Here is a 25,075-nt window from a genome sequence, read left to right as displayed (position 1 = left end):
GGGGGGATGAAAAGCTAATCAATTTTAAATTCTCTTCCAATGAGGCCTAGAATTTTTAACCAATTAATTTGTTTGAGACTATCTTAAAAATGATTTAAGACACATAGCTGGCTAATGGATCTTGAGGATGAAATCTCACATTTTTGAAATACAAATGAACTTCCTCACTGATATTTTTAAATAAGAGAATCTAAAAAGTTTAATTTCCTTGATGCTTTCATGAAAAGACTTAAGAAACATTTTTTTTTGGTATTTTTCCGAAGTTAGAAGCAGGGAGGCAGACAGACAGACTCCCGCATGTGCCTGACCGGGATCCACCTGGCAAATCCACCAGGGGGCGATGCTCTGCCCATCTGGGCCTTTGCTCCACTGCAACCGGAGCCATTCTAGTGCCTGAGGCGAAGCCATGGAGCCGTCCTCAGAGCCCGGGCCAACTTTTCTCCAGTAGAGCCCTGGCTGTGGGAGGGGAAGAGACAGAGAGGAAGGAGAGGGAGAAGGGTGGAGAGACAGATGGGCGCTTCTGTGTGCCCAGGCTGGAAATGGAACCCGGGACTTCCATACGCCAGGCTGACACTCTACCGCTGAGCCAGCCAGCCAGCCAGGGCCAAGAAAAATTTTACACAAAATAATATAAACAGTAATAACTTCTCCAATTAGCATCTAGAACAAGAAAAGGAACATTTTCCCAGCTCTCCTCAAGTCTTTTCTTAAGTCTCTTTTACTAAAACCTGCTCTACAAACAAAAAAAAAGGGGCTATATTAATTGTTGCTAAGTAACAAACATAATGGCTTAAAAAATAATTTTTGAATTTCTAAAGAAACCCCAAAATTAACAGTAAAAGGGCCTGACCAGGCAGTGGCGCAGCGGATAGAGCATTGGACTGGGATGTGGAGGACCCGGGTTCGAGACCCCTGAGGTGACCAGATTGAGCGCAGGCTCATCTGGTTTGAGCAAACCTCACCAGCCTGGACTCAAGGTCGCTGGCTTGAGCAAGGAGTTACTCGGTCTCCTGTAGCCCGCAGTCAAGGCACATATGAGAAAGCAATCAATGAACTAAGGAGTCTCAACAAAAAACTAATGATTGATACTTCTCATCTCTCTCCATTCCTGTCTGTCTGTCCCTATCTATCCCTCTCTCTGTAAAAACAAAACAAAACAAAAAAAACAGTAAAAGGCGCCCCAAAAACCCCTCCCCTTGTTTCCTCTTCTAGTCCCTAACCCAGTACCCAAGAGGAGTCATTCCTAACCTCTAACATTTAACTTCTAGAAAGCTATTACCCATCCCTGGGGTGTACGACTTACACAAACAGAAGCTCCAAGTACTAATATTATATCAAAGCTTTCTCAAACTTAAGAACCATAAATACAAAAAAAAGTCTCAAATAAAATTAAAATTCTATTTTTCCTTAAAAAGTTATTCCAAAAGTATTGTCTCTAAACATATATATACTATTTGCTAGCCGACTTTCTGAGAAAGGGATGACTGGGATGGACAATCACAGGTATTTTCATATTTATGCCAAGAAATTCTTTGGTATTATTTTTAAAAGGCTTATATACTTTTTTCTTTTTAATTCAGACATAAATTTTCAGCAAAGAAAATGGTGGGCTGAGGTTATTTACAATGGGAAGGAGTGGGAGGGAGAGAGGAAGAAAGGATGGGCCATGCCATATTTTTTAAATACCTCTATACTGCAAAGAGGCCATAATATACAGAAATCTAAAATAACTAAGGTTGAGTTCATTACCTTAGGCTACTAGGAATTAGGAAACAGCACGTCTGACTTCACTGCAAAGGACTAAGTGTGGGTGGCATGACTGTGTTATGTTTAGCTCAAACAGAACACAGAGACAGAAAAGTGCAAAATCAGGTCTTGCCCTTTCTGGACCATAGTCAGCTACCTGTTTTCTTTCAGGTAAACAAACATACATTTCTAGTAACTAGAGATCAACCTTCACCCCTCTCCACACTCTAGTTCAAGTCAGAGTTATTTCCCTTAAACCAAAAGTAAGACTTAGAAAAGTTTTTTTGTTTTGTTTTTTTTTTGTATTTTTCTGAAACTGGAAACGGGGAGGCAGTCAGACAGACTCCTGCATGCGCCCAACTGGGATCCACCCGGCATGCCCACCAGGGGGCGATGCTCTGCCCATCTGGGGCATCGCTCTGTTGCAACCAGATCCACTCTAGCGCCTGAGGCAGAGGCCATGGAGCCATCCCCAGCGCCCGGGCCATCTTTGCTCCAATGGAGCCTTGGCTGCAGGAGGAGAAGAGAGAGACAGAGAGGAAGGAGAAGGGGAGGGGTGGAGAAGCAGATGGGCGCTTCTCCTGTGTGCCCTGGCTGGGAATCGAACCCAGGACTTCTGCACGCCAGGCTGACGCTCTACCACTGAGCCAACCAGCCAGGGCCTAGAAAAGTCTTTAAAGAATGATTAAGCCTGACCAGGCAGTGGCGCAGCAGATAGAGCATCGGACAGGGGCACGGAGGACCCAGGTTTGAAACCCTGAGGTCACCAGCTTGAGTGAGGGTTCATCTGGTTTAAGCAAGGCTCACCAGCTTGAGCCCAAGGCTGTACTCTTGAGCAAGGGGTCACTCGATCTGCTGTAGCCCCACCCCCGTTAGGGCACATATGAGAAAGCAATCAATAAACTAAGGTGCCGCAACGAAGAACTGATGCTTCTCATCTCTTTCCCTTCCTGTCTGTCCCTCTCAAAATAACAACAACAAAAAAGATTAAATTGGTACAAAGTTTTTACCATATTTCCCCATGTATAAGACGCTTCCCATTTAGAAGACACATCTTAATTTGGGGCTCCAAAATTTGAAAAAAGATATGTATTACATAAGTTATTAAACTCAAGTTTTATTCATCATAAAATTCGTACAACTCCTCATCACTGTCAGAACTCCCATCCATTAGTTTGTCCTCATGTGTGTCTGATGATGAATCACTGTCTTCATATATTGCCTCATTCTCAGTTCCATCTATGGCAATTGAAACGCCACACTTCTTAAATACAAGTAAAAAAAAAAAATCTACAACCACTGTATAAGATGCACCCAGTTTTTAGACCCCAAATTTTTATTTAGTTTATTTAAAAAAAATTTTTTTTACAGAGACATAGAGAGAGTCAGAGAGAGGGATAGATAGGGACAGACAGGAACAGAGAGAGATGAGAAGCATCAATCATCAGTTTTTTGTTGTGACACCTTAGTTGTTCATTGATTGCTTTCTCATATGTGCCTTGACCGTGGGGCCATAGCAGACCGAGTAACTCCTCGCTTGAGCCAGAGACCTTGCGTCCAAGCAGGTGAGCTTTGCTCAAATCAGATGAGCCCAAGCTCAAGCTGGCGACCTCGGGGTCTCGAACCTGGGTCCTCTGTGTCCCAGTCTGACGCTCTATCCACTGCGCCACCGCCTGGTCAGGCTAGACCCCAAATTTTTAAGAAAAGGGTGCATCTTATACATGGGGAAATATGGTAATTAGGACCTATAATTAAACTTTGCTTTAATGCCAGTTAATCCAGTGGGTTTTGCTTTAATTTTGACATAGCTATTGCAAAAAGAGACTAATTTTTCTTTTTTTTTTTTTTTTTTACAGAGACAGAGAGTGAGTCAGAGAGAGGGATAGACAGACAGGAATGGAGAGAGATGAGAAGCATCAATCATTAGTTTTTCATTGCGTGCTGCAACACCTTAGTTGTTCATTGATCGCTTTCTCATATGTGCCTTGACCACGGGCCTTCGGCAGACCGAGTAACCCCTTGCTGGAGCCAGTGACCCTGGGCTCAAGCTGGTGACCTCGGGGTCTTGAACCTGGGTCCTCCACATCCCAGTCCGACGCTCTATCCATTGCGCCACCGCCCGGTCAGGCAAGAGACTAATTTTTCAATTGAGTTTTTTTGTTTTATTGATAAGAGGTTAAAATTACCTCTAAGAAATCCATTATTGGGTTACTGCTATGTTTTTACAATGTAATTAAAAACTTTAAAAGTGAACAGGTTTGTGTGTGCTGCATATCATTTATATCAGTACAATTTATAATAAACTATGTACATTTAAAAAAGAATAGCTTTACCTTTACAGATGGATTGCCATAAAACATATTTAGGCTTTACTTTGTTACTTTTCTGTCTATATTCATCCATTCACACACACCAGCCCTGTACTTTCTTCCCTTCCTTTAGATACAAATATTGTACTAATATATAAATAGCCCAGAACTGAGTCTTGGAATTGTCGAAGGCAGACCCCACGTGACACCAACTTATACAACAATATTCACTCGAAGTCATTTATAAAAGAGATTCAAATTGCTTTTGAGTCAATCAATCATTTCTCTGCACTTAGGGAAATCTTAACTACCAATGAGTAAATCAAAGGGCTCAATTCCCAAAAAGTCCATTTGGACTATTTGATTTTTTTTTTTTTCCATTTTTCGGAAGCTGGAAACAGGGAGAGACAGTCAGACAGACTCCCGCATGCGCCCGACCGGGATCCACCCGGCACACGCCCACCATGGGGCGACGCTCTGCCCACCAGGGGGCGATGCTCTGCCCATCCTGGGCGTCGCCATGTTGCGACCAGAGCCACTCTAGCGCCTGAGGCAGAGGCCACAGAGCCATCCCCAGCGCCTGGGCCATCTTTGCTCCAATGGAGCCTTGGCTGCGGGAGGGGAAGAGAGAGACAGAGAGGAAAGTGTGGCGGAGGGGTGGAGAAGCAAATGGGCGCTTCTCCTGTGTGCCCTGGCCGGGAATCGAACCCGGGTCCTCCGCACGCTAGGCCGACGCTCTACTGCTGAGCCAACCAGCCAGGGCCTGGACCATTTGATTTTTACTTAATAGAATGATTATTTTTTTAGAACTCTTATGAAAAAGTATAAGCCAGTATTTTCAAATTGAGCATTAAAATCACATAAGGTATTTGTTAAAGATGCACAATCCAGATCCCATCTCTACACATTTACTCTTTAGGTCTGGAATGGGGCCTGGGAATCTGCAGTTTCCACTAATACCCCAGAGGATTACAGGGATCCAAGAAACAGATTTAAGGAAATACTGCTTACTCTCTCAGCACCAGTCAAGCTTTTAGACCGAGATGGTAAAAAACAAAATAAGCAACTTTCATAAGCAGTTTTCAGTTACTGTCACAAAAGCAGATAGTGAACAACAGCTGGGATTTTCCACTAGAGAAGTTGAAGGGATTCAAATACAATGTTGTTTGTGTGATAAATATTAAGAATTTGGGTTAAAAGAAGCACTGACAGAAGGGGCATGTAAAGGAACAAAAGGGTACCATATTTCAAAATGTTCATAATGGAGGAAAAGGTAAATTATGTGAATCAGACAAGATTGGATAATATTCACTTTGTACTTTAGGTTTCATAGTGAGAAAAAGCCAGGCAGTGGCTCTTGGACCAGCAGCTAGAGCGAGACTGGAAGGTGAGGCTAAGTACTATCACTATATTCCCAAATAATGTTCACCTACTAATTTTCTCCGTTTCATGCAGATTTACAACTGGTAGCCATTGCTTATAAAGCAAAAAGTCACAGCTGCCGTAAACCCAAGGCTGCAAAACTTTCTGACCAACTTATGAGTCTAAAATCGTAGTACTTGACTAGAGTACTAGCCAACAAAAGTATATGAGCATAGGAGATCACACACCAAAAGTAATAGGCACTGTTTAAAATTCTACTTCTTACCACATTCATCACAGTAACATGATTCTGCAAAGTGACAGATTCTGTTTCCTATATTGGCAGACAAATAATTTTTAAAACTGTTTGAAAAACTGAAGAACAAAAGTAGATAAAAACCAAAAGGAATTCCATTCCTGAAGAAGGAAACACCACTGGGTCTATGGTCTATCTTAAGTAAATATAATGCTAAATTCAAAGTGTGATGTATACAGGTTCAAAAATAACAGCCACACATGAAATGCTGGAAAGAACTGAGAAAACGTGAATAACAGCTGGATATTATTTGATATTAAGCATTAATGGTATTTTAGTTATGTTATACTGTGGTTTACTTTTAGGAAACAAATATTAAATTGTATTTAAGGTTAAGTGTCATGATGTCTGCTACTTATTTTTAAACTGTTCAGCAAAACCACTACCACACACAAAGTAAATTCAGCAAAATGTTATTACAGAATGTAGGTGGTGGTTATATGGGTGATCATTGTATTATTCTTCAACTTCTTTGAAAATTCTCCTAATAAAAGCTTCTGGGATTTTTTTGGGGGGATACTTACGAGCATTCCTCAAAGACTTTGACCCTTTCACAGCCCTCTGGAGGTTCCCTTTTGAACATGTAACTGTTGTTAGGTTTTGGTGAGGTTGCATATTTGGGTAAAGGAGAGTTGTTCCCGTTCTCTGCAATAAATGACATGCTGAATTACTAAGAAATACTACTACATAAATGCAGTCATACTGTATTTATTTATTTATTTATTTATTTATTTATTTATTTATTATTATTTTTATTTTTTTTTGCATTTTTCTGAAGTTGGAAACGGGGAGGCAGTCAGACAGACTCCCACATGTGCCCGACAGGGATCCACCCGGCATGCCCACCAGGGGGCAATGCTCTGCCCATCTGGGGAGTTGCTCTGTTGCAACCAGAGCTATTCTAGCACCTGAGGCAGAGGCCATAGAGCCATCCTCAGTGCCCGGGCCAACTTTGCTCCAATGGAGCCTTGGCTGCGGGAGGGGAAGAGAGAGACAGAGAGGAAGGAGAGGGGGAGGGGTGGAGAAGCAGATGGGTGCTTCTCCTGTGTGCCCTGGCCGGGAATCAAACCCGTGACTCCTGCACACCAGGCCGACGCTCTACCACTGAGCAAACCGGCCAGGGCAGTCATACTGTATTTAATTGTTCTTGCCTTTCCTCTATACCATGAACTACTTGAGGAAAGAAACAGTGTTTTACTCATCAACATAACCCCAATATATAATACACAACTCCTGGTAAAGAGGAGATAATGTTGTTAAATAAATACACAAACAAATAAAAGATTTTTATTTCTTTCTCATTTATAATACCACAGCCTGGGCCTGTCTTACTGATTTATTTTTATTCCATACACAGAAAGCAGACTCAAATGTCACTTTCATTCTTCCCAGTACAAGTAACTGAAATGGTTCTTCATTGGTTGTTGGTTCTTCCGGTTATAATCTCTGCTCCGGGTAGTCAGAGCCATAAGTGCATTGTATGCCAAAGAGTTCCTGCTGCCTATGAATTTCTCCATACCTAAGAGCTCCTTCTTTGCTGATTTTCCAAAACTGCCTTCAAAGTCTGGCTCAAAGTTTTTGAAATCTTTCCAAATCAACTGCATCAAAGGGAACACTTATTACTCTGGTATTCCTGTTCAGTTCAGATGTCCTCAGTTTATACTATTTAACTTAAAAATTATTGATTTGTTGCCTGACCGGTGGTGGCGCAGTGGATAGAGTGTCAAACTGGGATGCTGAGGTCCCTGGTTAGACACCCCAAAGTCGCCTGCTTCAGGGCGGGGTTGCCGGCTTGAGCACGGGATCATCGACACGATCCTAAGGTAGCTGGTTTGAGCAAGGCATCACTGGTTCGGCTTGAGCCCCCCAGTCAAGGCACCTATGAGAAGCAATCAATGAACAACTAAAGTGAAGCCATTATGAGTTGATGCTTCTCATCTCTCTCCTTCCTGCCTCTCTTTTTCTCAAAATAAATAAAAATACTGATACGCTACATTAAGTGTTCTAAAATTTCAGTGTGTGTTAGCTAAGCCACAGTTTTTTAAATTTGGGGGGGGGTACATTTGGTTGGATACTAAGTAGTACTAGAAGCTGACAACTCCTCTTAATCCTCACAATAAATATAGGAAGTGGGTAATTATGCAGATTCCTGAGAAGAAACACACAGCCGATCGAAAGACTTATCTGAGTGGGTGTCAAATTTGTGTGCATACTGGAATCACCAAACCATCTCCTAATTGCCTATGTTCTACAACCTATCCCCTTTACCCCAGGTTGTGATTTAAATGGTCTGGGGTGTCAGCCTGGAATAGCCTCGTTTTATTTAACCTAGAAACTGGCAAAATGGCTGCAAACAACATTTTACAATGGCCTTTAGTTTGAAATGACTTCTTCTGTTCTCTGCACGTGCTATAGTCTCAACAATTTAGGGATTATTAGTAATGGCCAGTTGTAACAATGGAACATTTTAGGATGTTCAATACACCATGAGTATGAGATCTAAAAATGACTACTGAACTGAACCGCAGAACTAACAAATAAGTATCTTACTATTGTTCTCCAGCACATGAAGCAAGTAGGATAGGCTAAAAAAATATTGCCCTGATATAGACAGAATGAAAGTCCTATTTATTTTAAAAGGTAATAATATTAGTAATTAATATTCAAACTGCTTAGGTCTCCAAATTATTTTTCAAGTTACATAAGTAGTTTAATGCTGTTAAGTAGCCCACCAGCCTTTTTATTCCAGGCTTCCCCTGAATACTCATTTTGCATTGATATAAATCAGCTTAATTCTTTTAGAAATGCCACAAAAAACACAAATTAAAGGCTTCATATTTGATTAAAAAGTAGTAAATAATAAAAACATGACCACTAAGGTGAAAGAGAATAAAGTGCTTTTCAGGACAAAAGTTCATCTCATTTATACCAAAAAGAATGTTTCTCGCTAATAAGGAACTTGTATTAAAAAGTGGAAAAAAAAGAAACAAAAAGAAGCCCACAAACCCACCCCCCGACCATCACCGCAGCACCACAGTACCACAGTAAAACCTGTTTTGTACTCCAGTATTTTTACATCTGTGTTTTGAAACATCTCAAAATAATTATCATAGTAGCCTTAAGTGTGTTCTGCTAGAAAATAAATGAAACAAAAGATAAAATAGGTAGTATTCCCTTAGGATCTGGTAACAAATTCCTCCGGCACTGTACCTTTATCCCTGGGATCAACGAGCAGGTCATCAGCTGAACAAGGGCTCTCTTCGCTGCCTTCATTGGAGATGGTGAGGAATGACGTGGGGGACACAGACTGAGAACGGCTGCTGTTGTTGCTTCCCCTATCTGCCCCGCCGGGGGTCTGCGTGTCGATGCTGCGTGTGCTGCTACTTCTCTGTACAAGGGGGGGAGGTGCACGATGGCCATCTGGAATATCTTGTGGCTGTTATAAAATTTTTAAACACATGCATATTTATCACTCATTTTGAAATTTACCAAGAAATGCACCCAATGTTGACATCTCCTTGTTGTTCCAGGGGACTCAGAGGTCAGAAATCTCCTACTATTAGGGCCTAATGAGAAAGAAGCCTTGGTGTTGGCTCCACTGGTGACATCCCTGTCTAATCTGACTACCCACCCTCCACTAGATACTAAAAACACAGGCAAAGATTCTGAATTTCCAAGGTCTGGCACCTGACAGGTAGTCAATGCTTGCTGAATGAGAAAATGCACTAAATTACTTATCATGTGCTAAATATTACTTTAAAAATTATAAAGAAGGGCCATGGTAAAATAAGAAATCTAGGTGTTCATTCTCTCTCAACAAGGAGGAAAGAACCTAAGTAAATATAGAAAATGAAATCTAGGTGTTAACACTAGATTTCATATGAAAAAAAAGTGATCCATTGTGGGAACTAGTGGTACTTGATGTCAGGTCCTGTTAGCTTCTCCCCCCTGACAATTTGCCCTGAAATTTTTTTTCATAAAAACTTTCCTGCCTAACCTGTGGTGGCGCAGTGGATAAAGCGTCGACCTGGAAATGCTGAGGTCACCGGATCGAAACCCTGGGCTTGCCTGGTCAAGGCACATATGGGAGTTGATGCTTCTAGCTTCTCCCCCCTTCTCTCTCTCTGTCTCTCTCTCCTCTCTCTCTCTTTCCTCTCTAAAATGAATAAATAAAATAAAAATTAAAAAAAACAAAAACAAAAAAACTTTCCTATGTGAGCCTGACCAGGCAGTGGCGCAGTGGAGAGAGTATCAAACTGGGATGCGGAGGACCCAGGTTCGAGACTCCAAGGTTGCCAGCTTGAGCATGGGCTCATCTGGTTTGAGCAAATCTCACCAGCTTGGACTCAAGGTCGCTGGCTCGAGCAAGGGGTTACTCGGTCTGCTGAAGGCCCACGGTCAAGGCACATATGAGAAAGCAATCAATGAACAACTAAGGTGTCGCAACGAAAAACTGATTGATGCTTCTCATCTCTCTCTGTTCCTGTCTGTCTGTCCCTATCTGTCCCTCTCTCTGATTCTCTGTCTCTGTAAAAAAAACAAACACAAAACTTTCCTATGTGAAGAAAAGGTTAATCATAACAGTACTAATTATAAGGGGGAGAATCAAGGAGAACAATCTGAAAAAAGCTTGGGGCTCACTTATCAGGGAAACCAGTTCTCTGTTCTTTTCTGGCTCATTTACCTTTATCACATCAGGGAAAGTTTCCCCTACTATGCAGTATGAAGAAAAAGAGGGTGTGGAAAGTTGTGCTTTCTCTAATGTAAACCAACCTTTAGCCTTAACGGAAAGGATATTAAGCATCAATAAAATACTATTTCAAATACTATTTTTCTTTCACTGAAGAAAAAAAGCTTTAATATACTCTGTGACATGGTTTTAAATATAGACAGGAAATTTTCTGTGTCTTACATATGGATCATTCTTACATGTGTTATAGTTAGAACAGTGCACCTCTTATGTGTATGCTAGGTAAACAGAATTATACTTCATGATGTTACAGTTAACTAAATAGGAAGTGATAAACAGTAAGAAGCAGGTAGATATATGCTTAGAAAGTATTTGATGTCATATCCCTTTCTCCCCAACAAATTAGTAAGCTAAACTTTTATTAAAGGGAGTTAAAACAATTAGAAGTATACCACCTATTTGATGATTTTTAAATACAGATAAACAAAAAACAGTTTCTATTCAAGAATCCAAATTTAAGCCACATCAGTTGTCTCTATGAGACGCAGAGAAATGAAGTTTTCATTTACGTGCTAAGGTCAAAGTTTTTCAAAAGAGAAAAATTTTCATTCTCTCTCAACAAGAAGGAAAGAACCTAAGTAAATATAGAAAATGAAACTGTGCCTTTTTTAGTAAGTAGAAGAGTTAACGTGTAAGGATTACTTACTATAAGTTGTTCTTCCTTTTCCCCAGTCTCTTTAATTATTATTTCAATCTCCTGATTCAATCCTTCCACACTGTTCCGGAACCGGGAGCCTGTTGATTTGGTGATGGGAATTACTGGAATAAGTGTACTCTTGGGAACAGGAGCCTTGAGAAGAAGTGGTAAAGAGGGGAGAAGAGAAGTTTAATACCACCTTTTAATTCTCTAGGTTGAAACATACTTTTAGTTGACATGAATAACCCTAAAAAAAAATCAGAATAGAGTTTATGGGCCTCGCAAAAAGTGTGAGCAACCAAACCTGCTCCTCAGTATTCATGAAATGTAATTTAAAGGCAGACGTTCAGAAGTTTATTCACTCTATAAGAAACTTTAAAGGGACTAGGGACAAAGAAAAAGTACTAAAAGAATGCTCATCTCAGAAATTCTTTTATGATTCTAACAGAATTCAAATTTCAGACGTAACTTTAAAGTTTAGTGCCACAATTCCTATATTCACAAGGAAGACTAAAATGAGAATAAGGTCCCCGTAAAATTTAATTATTTATACTATTGTAATGATTTTAATGTTTTGTTCAGTAAAGAAAATTATATAATTCATTTCTTCCTCCAAAACTCTATCTCTAATTTTTAAAAATATGTATTTTTTTCAATGACATTTACAACTTTTGAAAAGAATTAACCGATTATATAATTACATTATATTACCTGGTTTCCTGACAAAATACTCAAAATTAAATATGAAACAAGAATTGCAAAGGTATCCACCAAAGTTAACAGTAGCAGTGTGCCAGAAGATCATCCTGTACATCTTCTGGTTGCCTGGTAAAGAAATGCAATTAACCTACCCTTCATCTGGAGGTTTCTTTGAAAAATTTCTCTTTCTGAGGAAGGTAGGCAAGGAGAAAAGGTAACAAGGCTGCTAATGAATTATCACTAGTTTCATTCAATGGATAACCATGTCATTTGACATAGAACTCTGTGTTAAACCTGTATTTTTCCTCTTTTAATCTTGCTCACCTTTATAATTAAAAAAAAAAAAAAAAAAAAAAGCATAACACAATAATCCGTGGAAAAGGCAAGAAAAAGCCAAGCCAAGGGAAGTTTCAGTCTGAAGTGCTGAGGCAATGCTTCTTCACGGCTTCTTGCTGGACCGCTCCGAGTCTCACTTTCCTCACACGTAAATGGGAATACAATCACCTGCCTCAGGAAGTGGTTTTGAGAATGAAATGAGAGGACACGTGGCCTCATGCCTGGGCTTACAATGGAGATACGCTCTGTAAATAGCAGCTACAATTTTTCCTGTGTTTCCCATATCATGCATTTTATTCTTAATCTTTTCTTATCTTTTCAAAAATTTTTCAAGTCTCATTTATTTTTTCTACATATGTCTCCTAATTTCCCCTTTTTAATCCTTGTTCCCTAATCTTCTCCTCATACCTTCAAACTTCTCATATTATTTATTCCTTCACTTTCCATTTCTTCTCCCTGTCCCCTCTTCTAGCCTCTATTACTATCAAAGGAAAGACTGAAAAATCTTATGTTCAGATAGGTATTTCATAGAGAAAGTTTTAAAATATGTTCCATACGCACATCTTTGAGCCATTCAGTATAGATCTTGGAGCACTAATGATGTACCATTTCCAAAATTGTATTTTGAAGAAAACGTTTGTTACATCAATAAAACTATTCTCTTGATCTAGTTCATTTTCTCCAAACACTTGTCTTGGCCAGACCCCTCTGGCTTCACTGGTATTATCAACTCTACATCCAACCTGGCTGGTGCCTAAAGCACATCAGCTTCATTGATCAAGAACTGGTTGGAAAAATAAAACTTTAACTCACAGACACTCTATATTTATCAAAATTTAAATCTGATATAACCTAGTGTCAGCTAAATTTTACAAGTACTATATAGAATAGGCTGTAGGGTAATAATAATGGGATTTCTAAGAGGTAAATAAAATTATTTTACAAATATATAAATAGAAAAATTATGGACTAAGACTTCAAAACGTTTAGCTCTCTCATTTTTCTTTTAGTTCCTTTTTTGCCCAAAATAAAAACATAAATACTTGTTCAGGAAAATAAAAACAACTAATTTCTCTCTCAGTATTTCCTGGTCTACCTATCGCAGGGGTCAGGAACCTATGGTTCGCAAGCCAGATGTGGCTCTTTGGATGGCTGCATCTGGCTCGCAGACAAATCTTTAATAAAAATAATAGTAACGTTAAAAATATAAAACATTCTCATGTATTACAATCCGTTCATTTTCTACCGCTCATGTTTATGGTTGCGGGTGGCTGGAGCCAATCACACCTGTCCTCCGGGACAACACCAAATTTTTATTGGATAATGCGTAATGTACATGGGTCGTTGTATGGCTCTCTCAGCCAAAAAGGTTCCCGACTCCTGACCTATCAGAACAAAGCCTTATCTATCCGAGATACTTCAGAAAAGCGAAGTTAAAGAATATTCTTCCTTTAGCTCTTAAAGTTCATCTGACCGAAAGCCAACATATACATATACAATACATATATCTATATTTCACACAGAAGAAAAAGACTAGTCTCACAGAGTAAGCTACACTTGGGTAAAGGAATTATAGATAATACACTTTTCCTTTATTCTTATACATCAACCTGAGAGGAGAAACTATGTCTAGTTCATCATCTTATGTTTAGAACATACTTATTCAGGTAGGCTGGTATTATGGACTGAATGTCTGTGTCCCCCTAAAAGCTGTATGTAGAAGCCCTAACCTGCAGTGTAGCTATATTAAGAAATAGGAGCTATAAGGAATAAAGAACTAGACCATGCTCTGATATGATTAGTGATTCTGTGAGACATGAGAGAGCTCACTTGTGCTCTTGCTCACTCTCCCCTCTCCACGCACGTACACCAAGGAAAGATCTATTGAATCATAGCAAGCAGACAGCTACCTGCAACCCAAAGGGAAAGCTCTTCCCACACACTAACCCTGCTGGCATCTTGATCTTGGACTTCCAGTCTCAGTGATAAAATTAATTTCTTTTGTATATGCCACTCAACTTCTGGTATTTCGTTATGGTACCCCAAGCCGACTAATACACCCACCCTTCTTTTTATATTTTTACAGTTTCCAATAGTCTAAAGAGACTACTTAAATATAATCCGGAGATACAAGGGTTCAGAGAATTTAAATATGATCATAAAAACTTTATAATGAGAAACTGTTTTTTTTTTTTTAATAAATTTTTATTAATGGTAATGGGATGACATTAATAAATCAGGGTACATATATTCAAAGAAAACATGTCTAGGTTATTTTGTCATCAAATTATGTTGCAAACCCCTCGCCCAAAGTCAGATTGTCCTCCGTCACCCTCCATCTAGTTCTCTGTGCCCCTCCCCCTCCCCCTAACTCTCTCCCTCCCTCCCTCCCATGTCCTCCCTCCCCCCCCCCACCCTTGGTAACCACCACACTCTTGTCCATGTCTCTTAGTCTCATTTTTATGTTCCACCAATGTATGGAATCATGTAGTTCTTGTTTTTTTCTGATTTACTTATTTCACTCCTTATAATGTTATCAAGATCCCACCATTTTGCTGTAAATGATCTGATGTCATCATTTCTTATGGCTGAGTAGTATTCCATAGTGTATATGTGCCACATCTTCTTTATCCAGTCTTCTATTGAAGGGCTTTTTGGTTGTTTCCATGTCTTGGCCACTGTGAACAGTGCTGCAATGAACATGGGGCTACATGTGTCTTCACGTATCAATGTTTCTGAGGTTTTGGGGTATATACCCAGTAGAGGGATTGCTGGGTCATAAGGTAGTTCTATTTGCAGTTTTTTGAGGAACCACCATACTTTCCTCCATAATGGTTGTACTACTTTACAGTCCCACCAACAGTGAATGAGGGTTCCTTTTTCTCCACAGCCTCTCCAACATTTGCTATTACCCGTCTTGTTGATAATAGCTAATCTAACAGGAGTGAGGTGGTATCTCATTGTAGTTTTGATTTGCATTTCTCTAATAACTAATGAAGCTGAGCATCTTTTCATATATCTGTTGGCCATTTGTATCTCTTCCTGGGAGAAGTGTCTGTTCATGTCCTCTTCCCATTTTTTTATTGGATTGCTTGTTTGTTTGTTGTTGAGTTTTATGAGTTCTTTGTAAATTTTGGATATTAGGCCCTTATCTGAGCTGTCGTTTGAAAATATCAGTTCCCATATAGTTGGCTGTCTGTTTATTTCGATATCAGTTTCTCTTGCTGAGCAAAAACTTTTAATTCTGATGTAGTCCCATTCATTATCTTTGCCTTCACTTCTCTTGCCATTGGAGTCAAGTTCATAAAATGTTCTTTAAAACCCAGGTCCATGATTTTAGTACCTATTTCTTCTTCTATGTACTTTATTGTTTCAGGTCTTATATTTAGGTCTTTGATCCATTTTGAATTAATTTTAGTACACGGGGACAGGCTGTAGTCGAGTTTCATTCTTTTGCATGTGGCTTTCCAGTTTTCCCAACACCATTTGTTGAAGAGGCTTTCTTTTCTCCATTGTGTGTTGTTGGCCCCTTTATCAAAGATTATTTGACCATATATATGTGGTTTTATTTCTGGGCTTTCTATTCTGTTCCATTGGTCTGAGTGTCTATTTTTTTGCCAATACCATGCTGTTTTGATTATCGTGGCCCTATAATATAGTTTAAAGTCAGGTATTGTAATGCCCCCAGCTTCATTCTTTTTCCTTAGGATTGTTTTGGCTATTTGGGGTTTTTTATAGTTCCATATAAATCTGATGATTTTTTGTTCCATTTCTTTAAAAAATCTCATAGGGATTTTGATGGGAATTGCATTAAATTTGTATATTGCTTTGGGTAATATGGACATTTTGATTATATTTATTCTTCCTATCCAAGAACAAGGAATATTTTTCCATCTCATTGTATCTTTTTCGATTTCCCTTAACAATGCTTTGTAATTTTCATTATATAGGTCCTTTACGTTCTTTGTTATGTTTATTCCTAGGTATTTTATTTTTTTTGTTGCAATCGTGAAGGGGATTATTCTTTTGAGTTCCTTCTCAGTTGTTTCATTGTTGGCATATAGAAAGGCTATTGACTTCTGTATGTTAATTTTGTATCCTGTGACCTTACTGTATTGGCTTATTGTTTCTAGTAGTCTTTTTGTGGATTCTTTGGGGTTTTCGATGTATAGGATCATATCATCAGCAAAAAGTGATAGCTTTACTTCTTCTTTTCCGATATGGATGCCTTTTATTTCTTTGTCTTGTCTGATTGCTCTGGCCAGAACTTCCAGCACCATGTTGAATAAGAGTGGAGAGAGTGGACAACCCTGTCTTGTTCCTGATTTAAGGTAGAAAGTCCTCAGTTTTATGCCGTTTAATAGGATGTTGGCTGATGGTTTATCATATATGGCCTTTATCATGTTGAGATATTTTCCTTCTCTACCCATTTTGTTGAGAGTCTTAAACATAAAATTGTGTTGTATTTTATCAAAAGCCTTTTCTGCATCTATTGATAAAATCATGTGGTTTTTGTTCTTTGTTTTGTTGATATGGTGTATTACGTTAACCATTTTGCGTATGTTGAACCATCCTTGAGATTCTGGGATGAATCCCACTTGATCATGATGTATTATTTTTTTAATATGTTGTTGTATTCGGTTTGCCAGTATTTTGTTTAGTATTTTAGCATCTGTATTCATTAGAGATATTGGTCTGTAGTTTTCTTTCTTTGTGCCATCCTTGCCACATGAGGTTTCGGTATGAGAATTATGTTGGCCTCATAAAATGTGTTTGGAAGTATTGCTTCTTCTTCAATTATTTGGAAGACTTTGAGTAGAATAGGAACCAAGTCTTCTTTGAATGTTTGATAGAATTCACTAGTATAACCGTCTGGGCCTGGACTTTTATTTTTGGGGAGATTTTTAATAGTTTTTTCTATTTCCTCCCTGCTGATTGGTCTGTTTAGGCTTTCTGCTTCTTCATGACTCAGTCTAGGAAGGTTGTATTGTTCTAGGAATTTATCCATTTCTTCTAGATTGTTGTATTTGGTGGCATATAATTTTTCATAGTATTCTACAATAATTCTTTGTATATCTATGATGTCTGTGGTGATCTCTCCTCTTTCATTTTGGATTTTATTTATTTGAGTCCTGTGCCTTTTTTCCTTGGTGAGTCTTGCCAAGGGTTTGTCAATTTTGTTGATCTTTTCAAAGAACCAGCTCCTTGTTTTATTGATTTTTTCTATAGTTTTTCTGTTCTCTATTTCATTTATTTCTGCTCTGATTTTTATTATCTCCTTTCTTCGGCTGGTTTTGGGTTGTCTTTGTTCTTCTTTTTCTAGTTCCTTAAGGTGTGAAGTTAAGTGGTTTACTTCGGCTCTCTCTTGTTTGTTCATATAGGCCTGAAGTGATATGAACTTTCCTCTTATTACTGCTTTTGCTGCATCCCAGAGATTCTGATATGTCGTATTTTCATTTTCATTTGTCTGTATATATCTTTTGATTTCTGCGCTTATTTCTTCTTTGACCCATTCATTTTTTAGAAGTATGTTGTTTAGTTTCCACATTTTTGTGGGTTTTTCCCCCTCTTTTTTGCAGTTGAATTCTAGTTTCAAGGCTTTATGATCAGAAAATATGCTTGGTACAATTTCAATTTTTCTAAATTTGCTGATATTGTCTTTGTGGCCCAACATATGGTCAATTCTTGAGAATGTTCCATGTACACTAGAGAAAAATGTATACTCTGTCGCTTTGGGATGAAGTGTCCTGTAGATGTCTATCATATCCAGGTGTTCTAGTATTTCGTTTAAGGCCACTATATCTTTATTGATTCTCTGTTTGGATGACCGATCTAGAGCCGTCAGCGGTGTATTGAGGTCTCCAAGTATGATTGTATTTTTGTTAGTTTTTGTTTTAAGGTCAATAAGTAGCTGTCTTATATATTTTGGTGCTCCTTGGTTTGGTGCATATATATTAAGGATTGTTATGTCTTCTTGATTCAACTTCCCCTTAATCATTATGAAATGACCATTTTTGTCTCTGAGTACTTTTTCTGTCTTGTAGTCAGCATTATTAGATATGAGTATTGCTACGCCTGCTTTTTTTTGGGTGTTGTTTGCTTGGAGTATTGTTTTCCAGTCTTTCACTTTGAATTTGTTTTTATCCTTGTTGCTTAGATGTGTTTCTTATAGGCAGCATATAGTTGGATTTTCTTTTTTAATCCATTCTGCTACTCTGTGTCTTTTTATTGGTAAGTTTAATCCATTTACATTTAGTGTAATTATTGACACTTGTGGGTTCCCTACTGCCATTTTATAAATTGCTTTCTGTTAGTTTTGTATCTAGTTTGATTCTTCTCTTTTGTTTTTCTATCATTTGTTTTTGTTTGTTTGTGTTCCATACTTCTTTCCTCTGTTGCTACCTTTTTTAAGTCAAGTGTTTTTGTGGTGGTTTTTTTAAGGGTGGTTACCATTAAGTAATGAAAAGGGTACCTACCATATTCATTGTAGTACCCTATCTTATAAGTATTTCTGCACTTCATCATCCTTTGCTACTGTTAATCTCCATCCTCTCCCCCCTTTTTTTCCTTTGTTGTCACAGTTTAAGTTTGGTTTTATTGTGTTCTTGGTGGAGCTGTTACTTGTGGTGTTGTTTTCTTTTGTTCTTTGAATCTGGTTGGAAAACCCCCTTTAGTATTTCCTGGAGTGGGGGCTTTCTGTTGATAAATTCTCTCATCTTTTCTGTATTTGTGAATGTTTTTATATCTCCTTCATACTTGAAGGATAGCTTTGATGGGTATAGTATTCTTGGCTGAAAGTTCCTCTCTTTCAGGGCTTTAAATATTGGGGTCCACTCTCTTCTATCTTGTAGAGTTTCTGCTGAGAAATCTGATGATAATCTAATAGGCCTTCCTTTATATGTTGTACTCTTCTTTTCCCTGGCTGCCTTGAGAATTTTTTCTTTGTCATTGGTTTGTGTCATCTTTATTATGATGTGCCTTGGAGTGGGTTTGTTGGGGTTAAGAAAACTTGGTGTTCTGTTTGCTTCTTGAATTTGAGGCTTTAGTTCCTTCCACAGGCTTGGGAAGTTCTTGTCTATTATTTGTTTGAGTATATTCTCCATTCCATTTTCTTTCTCTTCTCCCTCTGATATACCTATTATTCTTATGTTATTCTTTCTGATGGAGTCAGACAATTCCTGTAGGGCTTTCTCGTTTTTTATTATTTTTGAGTCTCTTTCTTCTTCTCTCTGTTGTGCCTCAAGTTGTTTGTCTTCTATTTCACTAATCCTATCTTCAATCTGGGCTGTTCTGTTAGCTAAGCTTGTTACCTCGTTTTTCAGCTCGTGAATTGAGTTTTTCATTTCTGTTTGATTTGTTTTTATAATTTCAATTTCCTTGGTAATATATTCTTTGTGTTCATTGAGTTGTTTTCTGATCTCCCTATATTGCCTTTCTGTGTTTTCTTGTATATCTCTGAGTATTTTTAAGATTTCTATTTTAAATTCTCTGTCATTTAGCTCCAAGGCTTCCAATATGTTAAGTCTTTTCTCCATAGATTTTTCCACATCTATTTGTGTTACCTCTCTTTCTTTCGTATCCATAATATTCGATTTCCTCTTTTTTATCGGCATCTGAGGGTGGTCTTATTGATAGCACTAATTAGAATAAAGAGTAAAAAGTAAAAAAAAAAAAAAAAAAGGTAAAACACCCCACAAAAAACAGTAATAATTTATTATTTCCCCCTTTTTTTCTCTCTTCTCTTTCCCTCCTCAGGGAAATATCGTGCCTATAATGGAGGGCCTGATTTGGGGTGAAGAGTTCAAGGGGCAAAAAAAAGGGAGTAGGGACCTACTAAATGCAAAAAAAAAAAAAAAAAAAAAAGGAAGAAAATCTTAGACAAGCATAAGATGATTTGCTTGTATGTGATGGTCAACTAAGAGATATAATGAGAGGGATAAGAGGGAACCAGAAAAAAGGACCAAAAAAGAATAATAAAGAAGAAAAAATAAAAATAATAAGTAAAAATCTGTTGTATTAAGTGAAGCGAAGACTAAATACAATGGAGACCTTGGGTTGGGAGGACCCAAAATGCCACAAAAATAAACAAACAAGAAAAAAAAATAAAAACAAAATTAAAAAAGAGAAATAAAGCCAAAAAAAAAGCCTTGAGTCCCAAATTAACTAATTTGTTCGTGATTGAGGATTATATGGGAGGAAAGTAAAATGAGAAAAGAGAAAACGAATAGAAAGGAAAAAATAAGAAAAAGAGAAAAACGAAGGAAGAAATAAAATAGGAAGAGAAAAAAACAAAATAAAGCAAGACAAAAAAAAAAAAAAAAAAAAGAGGAGAGAGTGAGAGTTAAGTGTTTTGGAGTATAACCTTAAAGGAGGGTGAGGATGAAGAAGAAAAATAAAATGCAACACTCATGGGTAGTGTAGTTCAAGAAAGGGGAAGCATAAGATGGGCAGAGAATAGAAGGACCGAGGTGGAGGAAATAAAGGCAAAAAGATAGAAGAAACAAACAACAACAACAACAAAAAAATAGTGGATCAAGTTGTAAAGTCTGTGGGTTTTTCTTGATTTTGAGAGGTTAACTTCTTCCTTTTTCTTTTCTCTCCCTCTTCCTGGTCGGTGACTCTGTACCCCAGGCTCTGCCCCTGTGTCACTCTTAGGTAGGGATTTGCAGTTGATGGGATTCTATGGCAATGTCATATAATTGGCTTTAGTCTTGCTGGAAGTAAAGGCTTGTTGGCGTTTGCAGGGTCCAACGATGAGAGAGTTTGCTTTCCTGGATTCTCTCTCCTAGTCCCCCCTTTCTGAATTAGCAGCCTGGTGATCCAGCTATAAGGCTGCAACTGCTTCTGCCTGGGGAGTAAGAGGCTCAAAGAGCTGGGAAATCCCCACTCTATCCCCACTCAGTGCAAGGCTTTGGGAAAGGCTCTGACAGTCAGGGCCTCCAGTGTAATCAGGCGGGGGTGGGAGTCAATTGTTGTCAAGGTGACTGTTCAGCGCCTATCATTTAGTTGGACCTCTCAACCCAGGCTTTCCACACTTTGTAGCCTGTTTTTGCAGGGAAGAAGAGGCACTAGTCTCTGCTTATGACTAGTGTAGTACAGACCTTATTATCTGCCAAGTCCTTCTTGTTAGCGTTTATCCCTAAATATGGAGGCTCTATTAATCAGAAGTTGCCCCCGCCCCTTTAGCGAGAGGCACTAAAAAATATCACGCCTCTTGTCTTGGAACGTTGAATTGAGAGAGATCTTATCAATTAGAACCGAGGGTGCGCAGATTTCATGGGTTAAGCTAATTTCAGTGATTGGGTCGCAGCTGTGCTTCCGAAGGTATTTTAGGCTGCCTGCGCGCGCCCCTCCCCCAACGCTTGATTGTTAGCTTGAATGGCTGGGTGAGGTGCCCCGCCCATGGAGAGAATCTCCCAAGCCTCTCCCGCTCGCCCCGCCGCTGGCGGCTGGACCGCACCAGGCGCAGGATAATGGATCCCCCTGGGTGTGCGGGCCAGCAGGGCGCCCTGGGCGCGTGGAATGCCCAAGGCACGCGCGCGAATGGGGCACTCCGGGCACCGGTGGCCGGCGACCCCCACTCGCAGTGTGCGGGCCGCTGGGAACGTCAGCGGTGCTCAACCGGACCGGGCGCGCGCGCCGCGGCTCGCGGTGGCTCACGGCGGCGGCTCGTGGCGGCCGCTCGGGCGGCGGTTCGCGGAGGCTGCTCCGCTCGCGGCGGCGGCTCGCGGGGGCTTGCGGCGGCTCCCATTGGCCGCTCGCGGCGGCTCGCAGTTCCCAAGTATATGGGCTGACTCACCACAGGCGCACTTCCTTGCGGTTTGAAAGAACGTCCCTGTGGTCGATTCCTCCACACCCTCATCTCTCAGATTCAAGTGATAACAGTCCTTTCGCTATCAGTTTGTGTGGAACTCCGGAATGCTCCGAGGATAAATTTTTCTGTTTCTAGTTGATAAATTTGTTGTGATTTAGGGGAGAGCTGTCGGACGCGCTGCTGAGGGCGCCATTTTCGTGACGTCACTCGAGAAACTGTTTTTAACTGGCATTTTTTAAATTGAAAAAGTGACAAGTATTCACTGAAAAAAAATGTAATTGAAGCATCCAGAGATAATAATTATTACTAATTTGATAAATAACCTTCTATCTTGGTCTTTTTACTCTGTGCATATACACTTTTAACCAAAAACAGAATGTAACATGTAATTTTTTCATTTCCCAAATCTGACATATTTCTATGCTTGAAATTCTTATTTACCAAATAATTTTTATAGCTGCATGGTATTGTATAAATGTATTAATAAATCAATGCTCTGCTATTGGACAAATAGTTTCCAAGTTTTCATCATTAAAAAAAAAAAAAAGGCTACTATGAACATCCTCGTAGATAAATATTTCACACAAATGTTAGTATTTCTTTAAAACAAATTCCAGGGCAGGAGAGACTAGTGGCTCAATATGCAGAAAACATTTTCAGGATTTTGATTCATATTGCTAAGTTGAACCACAAAACATTTTTATTCCTTACAGTATCTGCACTTAATGTTCACTGCAGCATTATTTATGACAGCCAAAACATGTTAACAACCTAAGTGTCTACTAACAAATGAATAGACAAAGAATAATTATATATTGATACATATACCATGAAATATTATTCAGCCATAAAAAAATGAAATCCTGCCAATTGTAACTACATGGATAAAAGTAGAGTATGTTAGGCTAAGTGAAATAAGTTAGACAAAGACAAATACTGTGTGATGGTACTCATATGTGGAATCTAAAAAAAATACCAAACTCACAGAAACAGCAGTAGATAGATAGGTGGTTGCCAGGAGCAGATGGGTAGAGGAATTGGGTAAATGTGGTCTAAGAATACAAACTTCTAATCATAAGATGAATCTGGTTTGGGGATCTAGTGTACAGCATGGTGACTATACTAACAATGTATTGCATACTTGGAAATTGCTGAGAGAATAAATCTTAAAAGTTCTCAACAGAAAATGAAATAAAAAGGCAACTGTGTGAAATGATGGATGTCTAATTTTTAATTGAATTTTTTTAAGAGAGAGAAAGAGAGACGAGAAGCATCAACTTGCAGTTGTTTCACTAGTGGGCTCAAGCCAGCGACCATTGAGTCATGTCTCCAATCCCACACTCAAGATGGCAACCTCGGGGTTTCGAACCCTTATCCTCAGTGTCCCAGGCCAACACTCTTATCCACTGCCACTGCCTGGTCAGGCTCAAAATTATCTTTTGAAAATTTTGCCCTGGCTGGATAGCTTTATTGGTTAGAGCACTGTCCCGAAGTGCAGAGGTTGGTGGTTCAATCCCTGGTCAAGGCACATACTGGAACAGATCTATGTTCCTCTCCCCTTCCCTCTCTTGCTAAAATCAATAAATAAACAATTTTAAAAAAAAGAAAGAAAATTTTTGTGTTGCCTGACAGGCGGTGGCAGAGTGAATCGAGTGTCGCCCTGGGATGCAGAGGACCCAGGTTTGAGGCCCTGATGTCACTGGCTTGAGCACAGGCTCATCCAGCTTGAGAGTAGGCTCACCAGCTCAACTGTAGCACCCCAGTCAAGGCACATGTGAGGGGTGATCAATGAACAATGAAGGTGCCTCAATGAAGAATTGATGCTTCTCATTTCTCTCCTTTCCTATCTGTCCCTCTTTCTGTCTCTCTCACTTAAAAAAAAAATTGTGTTGTGAAAGACCGTTAAGAGAATGAAAAAAAAATTCAGATGGGGAAGAAATATTTGTAACTAAGATAACAAAGGATTTGTATTCAGAATATATAAAGAGCTCTCAAAACTCAATAATAAGAAAACAAAAATAGCCCAATTTAAAAATGAACAAAAACCCCACTTGAACGTACACATCATCAAAGAGGATTTACATGTGACAAATAGCCCAATTTAAAATATTCACTATGGTAATGCAAATTTCTATCAAGTCCAATAACAATACATCTATTAGAGTGGCTAAAATAAAAATACAAGAGGAATCAAAGTTGGTGGTGGAGTAGATATCCTTTCAGGTCCAAACTGAAATGACAACTAAATTATATTATAGAACAATCAACCTGAATAACCAACTGAAGACTAGATAAACAGTAGTCTTAATAACCAAGGGTTTAAAGAAGCCACACTGAGACTGGTATGAAAAGCAGAGACATGAAAAGGGCTGGTCTCACACCTACATGTGGCAGGTGAGAATCTGGAGGGACATCTCAAGTCTTTATGTGAACATATGTTTTCATTTCTCTTTGGTAAACACCTTGAAGAGGAAGTACAGGCTAAACTCTTATATTTAGCCTCTTGAAGAACTGTCAGATTAGACTGCTTTCCAAAATGACTGCACCATTTACATTCCTATGAGGAATACAGAGTCAGGCAAAAGTAGGTTTACAGTTGTTCATAGAAAAATAATACAACAATTAACAAATAATAATACAAGAATAAACTGTTTTTTGTACTCATAATGGTAAACCTGTATATAAGGATTTCAATTTCTCCACATATCACTAACACTTATCTGTCTTTTTAATTTTAGCCATCCCAGTGGGTATAAAGTAGTAACCCATCAGAATTTTAAATTGCAGGCCTTGGCGGGTGGATCCCGGTTGGGCACATGCAGGAGTCTGTCTGACTGTCTCTCCGCATTTCCAGCTTCAGAAAAATACAAAAAAATAAATAAATTGCAGGCCTTGGCTAGTTGGCTCAGTGGTGGAGCATCAGCCCAGCGTATGGATGTCCCAGGTTTGATTCCCAGTCAGGGCACACAGAAGTGACAATCTGCTTCTCCACCCCTTCCTCTCCCCTTCTCTTCCCCTCCCACAGCCATGGTTCGATTGAGTAGGCTCTGATGCTGAGGATGGCTCTCTCGCCTTTACCTCAGATGCTAAAAAAATGGCTGTTGTT

General features: G+C 39.1%; 1 protein-coding gene across 1 annotated transcript in view; it reads right to left on the bottom strand.

Annotated features, from left to right (window-relative positions):
- Positions 1-25,075, bottom strand: part of FAM117B (family with sequence similarity 117 member B) — a 94,018-nt gene that overhangs the window by 7,401 nt on the left and 61,542 nt on the right. Inside the window, exons 5-7 of the mRNA XM_066280529.1 lie at positions 11,130-11,273; positions 8,944-9,169; positions 6,258-6,378 (exon numbers count right to left, since the gene is read on the bottom strand). Of these exons, the coding sequence (XP_066136626.1) occupies positions 6,258-6,378; positions 8,944-9,169; positions 11,130-11,273 (491 nt within the window). The remainder of the gene's footprint in view (positions 1-6,257; positions 6,379-8,943; positions 9,170-11,129; positions 11,274-25,075) is intronic.

Source organism: Saccopteryx bilineata, chromosome 5, assembly GCF_036850765.1.
Source record: "Saccopteryx bilineata isolate mSacBil1 chromosome 5, mSacBil1_pri_phased_curated, whole genome shotgun sequence".
Lineage (NCBI taxonomy): Eukaryota > Metazoa > Chordata > Mammalia > Chiroptera > Emballonuridae > Saccopteryx > Saccopteryx bilineata.
Note: the sequence above shows the minus strand (reverse complement) of the source record. Positions and strands in the feature narration are given on the sequence as shown.